The following is a 15,123-nucleotide window of genomic DNA, read 5'->3' on the forward strand; positions in this document are numbered from 1 at the left end:
CGTCATCACATTCATGTCGAGTGAGCTAAACTAACTCTATTCGGATTGTTGGACCGTGTGGCAGTGACCATGCTTCATCGAAATTGAGCAGTGATCCGGATCGGGCGCGATCTTGATTGACATTGACTGTGTGACACCACGGTGCTCTAACGTTGTGTACTTCATCATCGTCTGGCACGCTGCCAAACGAAAACTTTTGCGGTTTTAAAGCAGTTGTAAGCGGTCTATCATATGGCTCACTGCTGAACACAGAACCGGGACTTGCCGGCGTAATCCGCGCTATGCTTTTCCAATGCTATATCGCAAATGTAAATCAGAAAAAAAATCGCACCATGTGAAACCGCGCCTCTCAAGCGCCAGCGGCCGTAACGATGATCGTATATAAATTAGCGCTCGCCAGCACAAAACAGGCTTCCATGGCATAAAATATTGCTCATCGCACATGCCAGTGCAATGCTGATCATACCGAATGCTAAGGCGACGGCAAGCAGTCGTCAAATCAGCACAGTCGTAACAAATTTCTTTTAAATGTTTAGCAGCTGGCCATGGCCGCTGGCGTCGCACAACGAGCTGTGAAACACGCATATGTAGCACGATTTACAAAACCAACCCTTCTCACAAATATTAAAGAAGCTGATTTACTTTACTCTCCTAACAGATGTGATCCATTTCTTTTGCCGTTCGATTTCGTAAGACTTGCCAGGAAACCTGTACAACTTTATCCCGGGCTGGCCTTCGTGGTTGTGACAGTCCTTTACGCAGCAGTATCGCTGCTTCCACTTGCCTTTTTTTTCACCTCCGTCAGTTTCGACGCTTGTCGATGAAGCGCATGCCATTTCACCGTCGCAAGACGTATCCAAAAAAATAAGGGATGCTGGAGAACAAACAAAAACGCTTCAACCGTGGCCGAGACGATGTGTAGTGCGCGGGAAAGAAAACGCATCGAGTCGGCCGAGCTGCGGAGCCACCTTCCCAGTACTTGTCTCGTCGCCAGAGCAGGCGCAAACTCGACTGTACGGAGTCTTATACCTGGGCAGACGTGACAGATTCGGGGCACTTCCGGAGCAGCATTTTCTGCTCTTTTTTCCTTAGCAACAGTCTTCCAATGGCAGATCGGGATCACCGAATGAATGTTTCAATGGCAGATTGAGACACTCGCTGAGGCGAGATATCTCTCCGGAGCAGCCGAAACCGGGCTGTCTCCTAAAAATTGGCTGATGTTTAACTCTTCTAAACCTAGTTATCACGAGCGAAAGGTCTGTTTGGCTTGGTTTTGCAAAGACTTTGCAAATTTGCTCCCCGCTCGAGCGCGTCCGCTCGCTCATTCCCTCCTGCGCCCATATGACTCTGTGTCCAATGAATGTGCAGCTCAGTTTCCTTATGCCGCAGAAGTGTTGCTTCTTCGTGGATGGCGGCTGCCAGCGGGTGTGCGTCAATCTTGCTAAGTTCGCGTACGGCGTCTTGCGAATCCGTGTATATGTGTAGAGGGCGGTGATGCTCGAGGCGGCCATATCTGGCTGCCTGAGCAACCTCTAGAATCGCTTGTAGTTCTGCACCGGTCGTACTTAATGGTGTGCTATGAGTAGTAGTTGCTGTGTTGCTGCCGTCGCTGTTCGTTCGTCCAGGCAGTACTGACGTGATTCTGTGAAACAGCAGCATCTGTGTAAATGCATTGAGCTGTACTATCGTTGAGGATGGCTCTGCGGTGATGGTAACGACTGCGAGTTATTTCATTTACTCCCGCGTTGGTTGGAAGGGGGTGAACAATGGCCGACATCACGGGCAGCCACGGCGCCGAAGGAGTCGGGAGAAGAGGAGCTTGTGGATTCCGACCGACCTGGGCGAGTATTCTTCGGCCGGAAGACGTAGCGGCTAGCCTCAGCACCTGGGCACATCTTGCGTCCTCCCTTAGTTCAAGTGTGTTAATTTGTGCCTCTGAGTAAAGCACATGGCTTGGAGTATGCTTCGGCAAACCCTACGCTATACGTATACTTTGACGATGAGCTGCTTCGAGGTGACGACGCATCGTTACCGTGGTTCGTGTGTAAGGGAAGCCGTACAGAATTCTCGATGTGATGAGATTTTTCGTCATTATAACCAGGGTGTCTTCTCTGAGGCCCCACTTACGACTGGTGAGTCTTCGGAGGAGTCCTTGTGTTGCTCGGCAACGGCTCAGTGTCTGCTGAAGCCATGCCATGTGGTTTCCTGTGTCCGATATAGTGAGTCCAAGAATTCTGAGGTCCTGTATTTTTTCGATCGGGCTTCCTTGTATTTCCGGCACATTCATTAAGGCTATTGCTTCTTCCCTCATCTTCTTTGGACCAAGCACAATATACTGTGATTTTGACGGGGAAGGAGAGAGTCAAGTGCTAAAAGATGACACTGTATTGTATCTAAAGCTGCTTGGATGGCATCTTGCTGCTCACCAAGTGACCCTCCCGTGGTCCATACTGTGATGTCGTCTGCGTATATTGAGTGATGCAACCTGTCTATCTTTGCGAGACTGTGCATGGCTATGTTAAAGAGTACAGGGGCATGGCTATGTTAAACAGTACAGGCCATGTGTGATGTAATGAAGTGGCGAGAATCGATCTCCTATCTTGACTGGAAGAGTGCGGTTTGTCAATAGTGACGTGATGTATGTCACTATGCGACCTTCTAGTCCTACTGCGTGCATTTCTTGCAACATAGCATCTACTTCTACGTTGTCAAACGGCTTATGTATATCAACGCTGGCTAGTATTCGAGGGCCTTGCAAGCGCTCAGAGGTTAGATCGTCATGTACCATAAGGAGGCTGTCTTTGCGCCGACAAGCGAGCACGGAAGCCTGTTTGTGTGTGATGGAGCTTTCGTTTAACTTCGAGGAACCAGTGAAGTCTTTCGGCCACCATTTTTTCCATGACTTTGCCCAAATGTGATTTTAAGGAAATAGGTCGAAGGTTCTTTGCTATTGTAGCTGGCTTGCCTGGTTTGGGGATAGGAATCACCAGGGAATTTTTCCACCCTTCCGGTACAATTCCGGTTTCCCATATACTTCATTAATAAGGTCGACGAGGTCTGACATTCCTTCATCTGGGAGATTGCAGAGAGTCGTATATGTCAAACCGGGTCGGGTCCAGGTGAACTACTGCAATTCACTTTCATGAGTGCGTACCGCAGCTCGGCAATAGTGAATGGATGATCAAGCATATGCGTTGCATCGGTATTCTGCTGGGCCTCTACAGTTGATCCGTTGACTGTTGCAGTCCGAACGGCGAGAGGGAAAAACGGGGTAACGAAGTTGAGTGGCGAAATCTTGCTCTGATAGTCCCTGTTTGAGGGCAATGCTGCGCGCGGGCTGTTTTGCTTGGGCGGGTTGATCAAGCATAGATGCCAGGTGCCATAAACGAGAAGGGTTAGTACGATGGTTTAGTCCACTGCATGTACGATGCCATCGCGAACGGCATAGCTCCTTCGCGTACCTTCGGGCTGCAGCCTTTGCACGATTATGAATGATGCGAAATTCAACATTTTTTTGGGTGGCGTTTGGCTTGCTGTTGTGCCCTAAGCCTTGAAGCTATGAGGTTCAGCATGTGCAAGTCCGGAGCAGGATCTTTCCAACGCGTGCGCGTCACCTTTGTAGCCCTCTGCTTTGCTATTTTTAGTCTGTCCAGGAAAGAACCCGTGCCATCCACGTACAACTTGCGGAAACGGTCCCAGTTTGTCGTGTGTGTCGTTCTAGTCTTTGTGCAGGTTCGACTGATATTCTCTATGCTAAGTAGAATCGGATGATGGTCAGACCCGTCTCTATTTTCTTGTCATTGCCAACGTAAGCGCAAGTCTTGCGACATCCGCGTCAAATCTGGCGTGCTGTCTTGTTGGCCTGCATGTAGCGCTGCTCTCGTGTAGACTCCAAGGACATTGGCGATGTTGAAGTCGCTTTTCTCCATAGCATCTATAAGTGCTCGGCCGCGCGGTGTGTCTATTCGGTAGCCCCACTGGGTATGTGGCGCGTTGAAATCGCCAGCTATAATGATATGTCTAGTGGGACATATCTGTTTTAGACTCGACACCCAACTCATGTCGTCTCCGGGCTGACAACCTTGTCGTATATAAACTGAAGCAACTGTAAGTCGGAAATTTTCTAATGTCATAGCAACTAGAACGATCTCGCGGTGGGGTGTGCACAAATCTTGAGTGTCGATCTGAACTTGCGGAAGGCGTTTGTCGACGAACACGCCAGCTAAGCCTCTAGCGGTGAGGTCTGAGCCCATGTGGCGGCCCTTCAGTTTGCGTGGTATACAAGGTTGGCGGTATTTGTTGTAGCCAGTCAACTGCAGTGTTGGTGGGGCGTCCATTTCTTGAAGGAGGATCACTGGAATTCGGTTACGTTGTAGACATAAGGAGAGTTCTGCATGTGCGAGAGTGAAGTTCCGGCAGTTCCACTGCAACAAATGCGTTGGGTGATCGATGATATCATAGGGCTGATTCATGTTTGAGCTTGTACTATGACTACGGAGAAGCCGCTAACCCTGGTTCACCTCCTGTTCTTCGAGTCTCGCTACAGTAGGCATGCGGGGTTGTGTCTGTCTCTCTAGTGCAAGAATACGAGCTGCCAGTTGGCCCATCGTTTGCTGCATAGTCATGATAGCGCTCTGCATACGCTCCAGCAGTACTTCGAACCGCCGCCATTGAATATCGAATGAGTAGCGTAATCCAGCTTCGCGTTGTTGCTTAGCTTCGCTTACATCTCCCACTAGCTGTGATAAATAAGCTGGCAGTGGGCAAATTATTGTCCGGCCCCGTGTTTTGTCGCTCTTTCATACGGTTCTCTTGGACGAAAGTTTTCTTTATCTCTGGTGTATTAGTGGTGCCCTGACATTTGACCTCGGTATGTTTCCTTCTCAGCTGTGTCAAGGTGCCTTTGGGCAAAGGTTGCCTTGTAGAGGCTTTTTGGCGCTCTTTCGAGTGTGCTTGCGCATCAAGAACTTCCTTTGGTAATTTCTGAACATCTGTATTACCTTTGTTCTCGGGTTCCGCGACTTCTAATGACGTAGATTTGTTAGCGTGTGTCTCAGCCTTAGTTCTGGCAATTGCCTGGCGGCGTGTGAGTGACGGCTACACAGCTTGTTTGCGACAAATGAGTAGTTCGCGTTTGTAGTGCGGGCAGCTGGGATCGCCCGTAACATGTTCACCTTGGCAATGTAGACAGCGTGGTTTCGTAGCGGTGCAGATTTCGCCTGCAGTGTGTGTTCTTCGGCATCTGCCACATCGTGCTTCATGTGGGCAAATGTTCGCCTTGTGACCAATCCTTTGACAGTGCGAACACAAGATAGGCGTCGAGCGGAAAGGTTGGACTTGATGCGCAATATACTCCATTCGTACGTGACGCGGGAGCTTATTTCCGGGAAGCACTACGAGAACAGTCTGCTTTGATTTACCAAGCCGGTAGGCATTCAAAATTTTTGGTCCGCCTTGCAGGGGGCGAATTGTAGCTCGAATGTCTTCGTCAGTAAATTCTGTGCTGACGCCATATATGACGCCTTTGATCGCGTCTCTCGGTGGATCGACGTAGGCTTGCACTGGAACAGGGCCAAGTTTCTCTATCTTTAGAAATGATTGCGTTGCTACATCTGCAGGAATATCCACGGCAATCACGTTTGCGCGAAGCTGTTTGCGGATGGTGGCCGGCGTTTCGCTACGGAGGCGTTCTTTGAGCCAGGCGTTTAGCACTGTGTCTGGAATCGACAAAATAGACGTTGCGGACTTAGGTCTGACTATTATAGTGGTGGTGTCCTGCAAAACTGCATTCGGATAAAGGTTCGCTGTTTCTGTGGCTTTCTTGGCCTGCGCGGGGTCCTGTTGAGTGCGCGTTTGGCTGGTAATCTCAATTTCTTGATCCGAATCTGAGCCGCATTGCAGAGCGTCCTCTGCAAAGCCATGCTTCCAGTGTCGATTGCGCACGTGCTTATCAGCGTCCCGCGGTCGCAGCCGTTTTCTTTGCCTCCGCGTTTGCTGTTCCATGTCCCAATCGGCAGGGTCATTGGAGTCATCAGCGAGAATAGAAAAGGGGTTTTGTGCTTGCCTTTGCAGTTCAGTCATTTCGACTGCGTCAGCCCAGGAACGTGACGTGAGCGGGGGCCACTGAGTCGTCGATGTTGGGTCAGGGATCATAGGCCCAACAGGGCTGCTACCTGCCGCATCGCTGGTGGTGATATCCAGAACGCCTGGTCGATTCTCCATGCCCCCTTAGGGGCACAGATAGTCTCGTTAGCTGCCTCTAGACTTCCGGTGGCTGTTTTGGAGGTTCCTCTGGGTTCCTGGGTCCTTATCGTAAATTTCAAAAGAAACACGGAGCTGAATTGCGCTCATGCAATTTGATTGGTTTGGCTTGGCTTGACAGAAAGCGTATATAACTGCGTTACAAGTGTCCGCTGCTGCAGATGTGCTGATGAACACGTCACCTCGCAAAGGCGCTCTTAAAATGACCCAAATTCATTTTCGCCACTGATCACCATCGCTGGAGTCCTTTCGGCGGCAGTCTGTGGAAGTCTTTTGGCACACCGCTTTATCCAGGCGTCGAAATGGTCAGTCATGGCGTACAGCTCCTGGGGAACATATTGGTTGGCCTCTTCCAAAACGTCAATCAGATCACGAGCCTGCATCCACTCCTGACGGGTTACGAGCGTAATGGACAAACCGCGACGCCCAGCGCGACCTGCGCGCTGTACTCGATACAGGTACTTTCCTATGTTTAAAGGATAGTCGTAGTTGAAGACATATGCGTCAGATCTTCGACGTCCAACGCCCGAGATTCAAGGTCGGTGGCGATCAAGATTGGTACTCTGCCTCTCCGAAAATCATTGAGTGCTCGCTGCTGGTCAGAAGCCTCCAAGCATTCGTGGATGCAGTCGCATTTAAAGCCACCCAGAGTCAAACCACCCGTCAGGTATTCCACCCTGTCCCTTTTACACAAGATGATGACTGTCTTGTCGCCTGGGACAATGCAGTATTCAAGAAATTCCCTCAGATGCTCTCGCTTTTCACTCTCGTCACACACGACGACTTTATGAGACACTCGAAGGGGTTGTCTCGAAGGGGTTGTCTCTTCTGATCTGGATCCGTGCACAGCTGGAAACTTGGCGCTCCCGAGCACTGGCATCACATTTTCCAGCTTTTGGGCTGACTTTGAGTGCTGCTGCCGGCGGCTCAGTAACTGCGTTCACGTCAGAGAAGTTCTTATCAAGTTCTCTGTCCCATTTGCTACCGCCGTCAAGCCGCGTCTCCCTCAGCGGCCGCGAAACTGAAGGAACGTACGTCATGTCAGTGCTAACAACATCTTGTTTCGCCGTAGCGCTATTTGCTGCCCGAGGCATGGCTATACCTATAACGTAAGGCGGATGAGGTGTTGAAAATTGCACGCTGATGCACGAACGAGCCGAAAGCATGGCTACAGTGGCTGGGGAAGCAGGTGCGCCGACAGACCCGTGCGTACGTCTGGAGCGTGGTTCACCCCTTCTCCGCATTATGAGTGACAAATGGCGCTGCGGTCAGCAGACGGAACGGTGCTGAGCGGCGCCTGTCGTCTGCTACTGGGTGGCAGGCGGCGCGCAACAAATTGGGCACGCAAAGTGAAAAAGCTGTCATCTGTAACCGTGAGCTTGTGCAGTGAGAGACTACGGGTCTGTATTATTGCGAGTTTAGAAATTGCTATAACATGCGGAGGTTTCCACGACGGAAAAGTGAGCGGCATGATTAGCGGAATTATGGATTTATGTTCGTCATACACTGTTATCATGCCATGCCAATTTTGGTACAGGCAAAGTTAACCAAACGACCATGAGAGCACCAAGACGTAGGCGGCTAGATAGGAGGAGGAAACAACTTTATTTTGTTAATTTGCTTAGTGAGGGGTGGCTACCAGGTGGTGCCTTACAGCCACCTCCTCAGCTCTTTTGATGGCCCGAAGTTTAACCTCCAGGTTCGGGTTCATGAGTATCGCTTCCCACGCTCCAGGCGAGGGAGCGGCCAGGAGATCTGGTGGGGGGAGATCTTCTCTGCAGTCCCAGAGAATATGATTTAAGGAGGCTATGGACCCACATAATGAGCAGTGTGGGTCTGTCAAGTCAGGGTAAAAGTGTGCGTATATTTGTGGGCTGGGAAAGGAGTGCGTTTGGAGTCGGCGCCAAGTGACTTCTTGTCCCTTGGTGAGCTTGGGATGAGGTGGGGGTTGTGTCCGTCTTGCGAGGCGGTAGTATTGGGCAATTTCGTGGTATGTGGTTAGTGGCTCGCTGACCAGGTCCCCTGGGTCGGAGACGGGACCCATCGCTCGGCTGACGAATCCTCGAGCACACTGGTGGGCCGCCTCGTTCCCCGGGTTCCCTGCGTGAGCCGGGACCCATATCAATTCAATTGGGGTGGGTTCTTCTTCACTATCTTGTTGTTTAGGGGAGAGTAGGGGATGCAGTAGTCGTAGTGTGGCTGGGGCCACGATTCCACGTGCAAAGTTGGATATGGCGGTCTTTGAGTCGCTGATTATAGTTGTAAATCCGGCTGCTGCAGCGAGGGCAATGGCCGCCTCTTCTGCATCGGCCGAGTTGAGGGCACGCACAGAACAGGCCGTCCGTATTGGTGTTTCTCGGGGAGTAAATTGGTTGTTATTGTTGTTGATTATCTTGGGGAGGCTAATTACGCTAATTGCGTGCGTGTTATGTGGCAAGGAATATTGAGCAGCGTCAACGTATGCTGCTTCGGAGTTGGACCCGTGTGTTTTGTGCAGGGCTTGAGCTCTCGCTTTTCGTCTGCCGTCGTGATGACCTGCCAGCATGTTCTTTGGCAGTTGCTTGATGATGAACCTCTTCTGATGTTGGGGGGAACGGTGGCAGGATCGTTGTGCGTTGGAGACACTCTGTGCCCGATGCGGTCCAGGATCCAACGGCCTGTCTTGCTTTCGTGTAGTCGGTGAATGTGCGCCATGCGGTGTGCTTCTGGAAGTTCTTCCACGGTATTGTGCAACCCCAGGCTTAGGAGGTGCTCGGTAGAGGTGGTACGGATGAGCCCCAGCGCAGATTTGTACACTTTGCGAATGAGGCGGTCCAGTTTTGCTTTTTCAGTTTGGAGTAGATGTAGGTAGGGAAGGGCGTAGCTAGGTGAGCCTTGAGATGACAAAGGAGTGGATGATTTGGAGTAGCTCCTTCTCCTTCATACCTTGCTTGCGTGCCCTCACTCGGGTAATTAAATGGACCGTGTGATTCACTGCTATGGTGAGACGATCAATTGTGAAGTTGTGGCGATTATTTGTACAAAAAGGCCCAGGACCCTCATATAATCCACGTGAGGTATTGCAGTGTTGTTGACGTACACGTTAATGTTGGGTAGTGGGGTTTTTATTCTGCGCCGGTCTGGGGGTCGCAGTATTAGTATCTCCGATTTGCTCTGCGAGCACTCTAAACCCGCGTCAGTCACATGCTGGACGACTGTGTCGGCTGCCTTCTGCAGGGTCTCTTCGACTTGTCCGTCGGTACCCGTGGTCGTCCAGAGCGTAATGTCGTCGGCATAGAGAGTGTGTCGCAGGCCGGGTATCGTGTCGAGTTTGGATGGTAGCGACTTCATTGCGAGAATAAATAAGAAAGGTGATAAAACTGCTCCTTGAGGAGTGCCGCGATCTCCGAGTTTGATCGGTTTGGAGACTAGATTGCCCACCGAGAGTTCGACCGTACGGTTGGATAGAAAAGCGCATATGTAATTGTACGTGCGTTCTCCCGGTTGCAACTCGGCCAAGCTGTTTACTATGGCAGTATGCTTCACGTTATCAAATGCTTTGTGAAGGTCTAGGCCGAGTAAGGCTTTGGTGCTTGTACCACTCTCTGGTCTTAGGAGATCATGGTGCAGTTGGATGAGGGCATCCTGGGTGGATAGGTGAGCTCGGAAGCCTAGCATAGTGGGGGGAAGTAGGTTGTGCTCTTCCGTGTAGTTTTGTAGACGGCAGAACACGACGTATTCCATTAGCTTGCCCAAGCAAGAGGTGAGGGATATGGGTCGAAGATTTCCGAGGTCGAGTTTCTTGCCCGGTTTCTGTATAAAGGTGACTCTGGCGTGTTTCCATTCCGGGGGTAATTGTCCGGATTTCCAGCATTCGTTCATGTACTTGGTGATGGCCCCTACCGACTTTGAATCGAGGTTTCGCAGCGTCTTGTTGGTCACACCGTCGGGGCCGGGCGCCGATGTTGTACGCAGCTTGTGGAGCGCGGCGCCGACCTCTGCCTCCGAGATGTCGGCGTCCAGTTCTTGGTTGGGGATTCCAGTGTATTGTGGCAGTTGTACTGTTGTTGCATTAGCGCTGCTGCTCTTCTGATTCTGGTGGGAGGTATTGATGTACCGGTTGGCGAGCTCCTCCAGCAGCTCTTCGTCGGTACCCGGATATTGGTGGATTATACGCTCGAATTGCTTGCGTACTGCCGACTTGGAACTACCGGGGTCAATGAGGTGTCGCTGCAGATGCCACGTTTTCTTACAGCCCATCTGGCCATTCAGGCTGTTGCAAATTTGGCCCCATTGCTGACGTTCGAGTGTGGCGCTGTGGGCTTCAATGTCTCGATCGAGTTTCGCGATGCGACGGCGAAGCTTCTTGTTGTGCCGTTGATGCCGCCACCTGCGCATGAGGCCTTCGTGCGCTTCCCACATGTGGAGGAGGCGGGAATCTGTCGTCGGCTGGTCTTGAGTGACCTCCATTTCGCGCGTCGCGGCAGACAGACAGACAGATACCATCAAAGAGGCGAATGTTCGCCATGAAATGATTCGCATTTAAAAATATTGGCTACGTGCCTGTCTAGTTCTCTGTGATACGTTCTGCATGTAGTACGGTATTTATTGTAGCCAAAGGCAACCCGTCCAGGGCCGATATTTTATAGCGATGCCGTTCCGGTAATAATGCGCTTTCGCGCTTATCGCGCTTTGTCAGTGGTCAGAGCGACGGTCCGCTGGCGTTATCAACGGGATCAGCTGACCGTGAGCGGTGGATGATAAGTCTACTATAGAATAAGCCATAAGGCATCGCTACAAAATCGCGGCCCAGGGTACGCCATACAGAAATACTTATCAACTATACATCAACTGCCTTGACAGAAATAGTATATAACTGCGTTACAAGTGGCCGCTGCTGCACGTGTGCTGATGAACACGTCACTTCGCAAAGGCGCTCTTAAAATGACCCAAATTCGTTTTCGCCACTGGTCACCATCGCTGGAGTCCTTTCGGCGGCAGTCTGTGGAAGTCTTCTTGGCACACCGCTTTATCCAGGCGTCGAAATGGTCAGTCATGGCGTACAGCTCCTGGGGCACATATTGGTCGGCCTCTTCCAAAACGTCAATCAGATCACGAGCCTGCATCCACTCCTGACGGGTTACGAGCGTAACGGACAAACCACGACGCCCAGCGCGACCTGCGCGCTGTACTCGATACAGCTACTTTCCTATGTTTAAAGGATAGTCGTAGTTGAAGACATGCGTCAGATCTTCGACGTCCAACGCCCGAGATTCAAGGTCGGTGGCGATCAAGATTGGTACTCTGCCTCTGCCAAAGTCATCGAGTGCTCGCTGCCGGTCAGAAGCCTCCACGCATTCGTGGATACAGTCGCATTTAAAGCCACCCAGAGTCAAATCACCCGTCAGGTATTCCACCCTGTCCCTTTTACACAAGAAAATGACTGTCTTGTCGCCTGAGAAAATGCAGTATTCAAGAAATTACCTCAGATGCTCTCGCTTTTCACTCTCGTCACACAGGACGACTTCACACTCGAAGGGGTTGTCTCGAAGGGGTTGTCTCGTCTGACCTGGATCCGTGCACAGCTAGAAACTTGGCGCTCCCGAGCACTGGCATCACATTTTCCAGCGTTTGGGCTGACTTTGAGTGCTGCTGCCGGCGGCTCAGTAACTGCGTTCACGTCAGAGAAGTTCTTATCAAGTCCTCTGTCGCATTTGCTACCGCCGTCGTCAAGCCACCTCTCCCTCAGCGGCCGCGAAACTGAAGGAACGTACGTCATGTAAGTGCTAACAACATCTTGTTTCGCCGTAGCGCTATTTGCTGCCCGAGGCATGGCTATACCTATAACGTAAGGCGGATGAGGTGTTGAAAATTGCACGCTGATCCATTAACGAGCCGAAAACCTGGCTATAGTGGCTGGAGAAGCAGGTGCGCCTAAAATCCCTATATAATGGCGAATTCCATTGGGAGAAGAGGAGCAGGGCGCCGCGCAGTGCGGAGTCGGGTGACAGCGCAGTGAGAGCAGGCACACTCGACCCGTCACTGGAATACGGCGTGCATTCGGAGAGCATGTGAGAGGGGGACTTACTTGTGAGGAGAAATGTACCATGTGACTAAAGCAATTGACGTCCCACCATTCTCTGCAGGAGAGCGGCAAAACACGCCTGATCATCTTGTAATCTGTCGGGCTTAACGCTGTCACCGTTTGCGGCATTGTACTACATACTTTTGTGCAGCGCCGACGCATTCCTCAACGTTTCCGCCTGCGAAGATCATCTCAAGTTGAGCTCTAGCAGCTTTCGCTGCTGTCACCGTCGAGCGTCTCAAGCACTTCAGCAAGGCGAAGACACTTTGCTGCCGCTGCCCCCCGCGCATCCGACGAGAAGCAAGGCGGACTAGAAATGCCAGGATCTGTCGCTAAATCGCTGCGAAGCTCGCTCGTATCACCGACGTCAAAATCAGCGGTGTCAAAACACAAACCACGCTAGGCTGCCGCCATTGCTGCCGCGCGCGCCGGCTGAAGCAAAATAAAAAGAAATGAGGAGGATATGACGGTTTAAGCCTCCGTACTCCGCTCTTCAAGCGAGAGCAGTCCGGACTGCTCCCAGCTGCTCTCGGCGCCGCGAAACTGCTCTTGTTCTACCACTGGATGACGGCGCTCCCACTCCTGTTCGACCACTGAAACACGTCGCCTCTGGAACGAGCACTTTCAGCGTGCTTTTGAGTGCTCCTGTTCTCCCAATGGAATTCGCCATAAGAAAAGTACCGCCATCTACTCTTTCCTCCGCCGCCTCCTCTCCTAAAGCGCTTGCTTTTTTCTTTACTTTTTGCTCGCGAAAGCCAAGTCGACGGTGGCGCACCTAGAAAGTCCACGTTAAAGGGACACTAAAGAGAAACAGGAAGTTCAGCTGGAATAAAAGAGGGACCTTCAGGAATGCATGCAGTTTTTGTTGGGTGCAAAGATATGAGTTATTAGCGGAGAAATTCGTAAACAAAGACCATATATCTCTTCCTCAATTTCTTTCACCGCAGGTTTGGCGCTGAAACAGTGTCGTCACAGATTGCATTGCTCTCAGCGAATCAGAATGCGCCATGATACGTCACCGCTTGCGTAAACGGCCGAGGCGCTGGATGCATCATGGCTAAATGCATGGTCGCTGCGTGTGCGTTCGCCGCGATGGATACCGTTGCTGCCGCTGAACCTTGCAACGAAGAGCTCGCCTGCATTTCAGCGATATTCAGTGAAACGGAGCGCGAAATGAACCTCCGTGCTCGAGCGGTAGGTGTTTCCTGCGTGCGATGGCGGTGAGCCGCCGGCCGCGCCGACGGAAAGCAGAGCTTCGTTTTCGTCGACGGAAGGCGAAGAAGCGTCCGGTCCACCAGGCGACGATGTTCCCGACAGAACAAGCGTAGAAAGTTGCGCACGTACTCGGTATGGTTATTTCGTGGCTTTATTTAATGACATTCAACACTCACCGAGCCACCAGTTTGCTGCTGCAGGGGCACCGGTGGGGGGTTTGATGAAGGCCGCATTGAGGGAACAGCTGCTCGAGAAAGGACTGGCCTCTGGGGCACGCCAAGATACTTTCCGAGGGCAAGATTATACACATACTCCCAGGGCGAGAAATGCAGAGAGCACACCATCGGTTTCTCTGGCTCTCTTGGCGTTTTCTTATCGGCAGAGCACTGAGCCATTGCGAACGCCGGGGAGCCGGGGCTCTCCGCGCGACACCACATGAAAGGACACAATCGAGTCAACACTGCCGCTGCCCCTGATCAAGCGCCTTGGGCCATTTCTACAGCCCTCAACACTACACACTCGAGGCATTTTCTGGCTGTTTCCCGCGAAGTCAACGCTTTTCGAGCCACGCAACACGCAACTAGAGTGACCTAGAATATGGGAGAGTGTCCAAAGCGCCGCGTGAATGCATGGAAGGAGCGAGGACCTTTTTGTGTGAACTCCCGCGCCGCGGCGCTGCTGTACCGGACTCGTGGGGTCTGTGGAAAACGGGGATGCAGACGAAATCAGCACTGGGAACATACTGAACTTTCAAGCAAGAAATTGCCAAAGAAAATATCTACGATAATTCTAGGGGAAGCTCTTTGTTGTTTGAAGCCAGGACGGGAGTATTGCGGACTAAGATGTACCGAGTCAAGTACCAAGGTATAGACACGTTGTGCTGTGCGTGTGGAGAAGAGGAAACGGCTGAACACCTCATACTTTTCTGTAAAGGGCTTAACCCTGCAGTGCAAGGCTGATTTTTTCAAAGCATTGGGGTTTAGGGACAGTGAAGGCAAAATAGACTTTAAGCGGGTAGAAATAACCAAACAGAGGTTATCTGATTGGTGGATAAAATCAAGGCAGGCGTGAAATTTCACCCAGCCACAAAGTACAAATTATGTCCCATAACATAGTCATGGCTACAGGTGGCGTATGCCACCGCCCGATTCAAAAGGTTCAGACTCAGCGATGGGTGGAAAGGATCCATCCATCCATCCAGGTCCTGGGGGATCCACTCCATCCATCCATCCATCCATCATCCATCCATCAAAGAAGGTTAGAAGATAATCTGTTCTCATTGACACAGTGTATTGAAATAGCAGAAAAGGAACACAGGCCCCTATGGCTTGCCTTTCTGGATATCAAAGGAGCCTATGACAGTGTAATCCAAAGGATTTGTGGGACATACTGGGCACTCTAGAGGTGGAAGATGGAGTAACAAATCTTTTAAAAGATATCTATAAAAGTAACAGGGTGCTTATAAAATGGGAAAACAAGGTATCTGGGCCTATAGAGATACAGCAGGGGCTTAGGCAGGGGTGCCCTCTGTCACCTCTGTTGTTCATGCTGTATTTACAAGGATTAGAGAAAAAATTAGAGAG

General features: G+C 51.3%; 1 protein-coding gene across 1 annotated transcript; it reads right to left on the reverse strand.

Moving 5' to 3' along the window:
* Nucleotides 1–4,773: 4,773 nt before the first annotated feature.
* On the reverse strand, nucleotides 4,774–12,140 carry LOC125943905 (uncharacterized). The gene is made up of 2 exons (XM_049663458.1): nucleotides 11,420–12,140; nucleotides 4,774–6,697 (listed from the first exon to the last, which is right to left on the reverse strand). Exon 2 carries the CDS (start codon nucleotides 6,220–6,222, stop codon nucleotides 5,098–5,100), a length of 1,125 nt encoding a protein of 374 aa, XP_049519415.1. The 5' UTR covers nucleotides 6,223–6,697; nucleotides 11,420–12,140; the 3' UTR covers nucleotides 4,774–5,097.
* Nucleotides 12,141–15,123: the final 2,983 nt, after the last annotated feature.

This window comes from Dermacentor silvarum, chromosome 3, assembly GCF_013339745.2.
Source record: "Dermacentor silvarum isolate Dsil-2018 chromosome 3, BIME_Dsil_1.4, whole genome shotgun sequence".
In the NCBI taxonomy this organism is placed as follows: domain Eukaryota; kingdom Metazoa; phylum Arthropoda; class Arachnida; order Ixodida; family Ixodidae; genus Dermacentor; species Dermacentor silvarum.

Excerpts from the sequence above, each read along its gene's own strand:
- LOC125943905 (XM_049663458.1), bottom strand. The coding sequence starts at position 6,222 with ATGGAGAATCGACCAGGCGTTCTGGATATCACCACCAGCGATGCGGCA.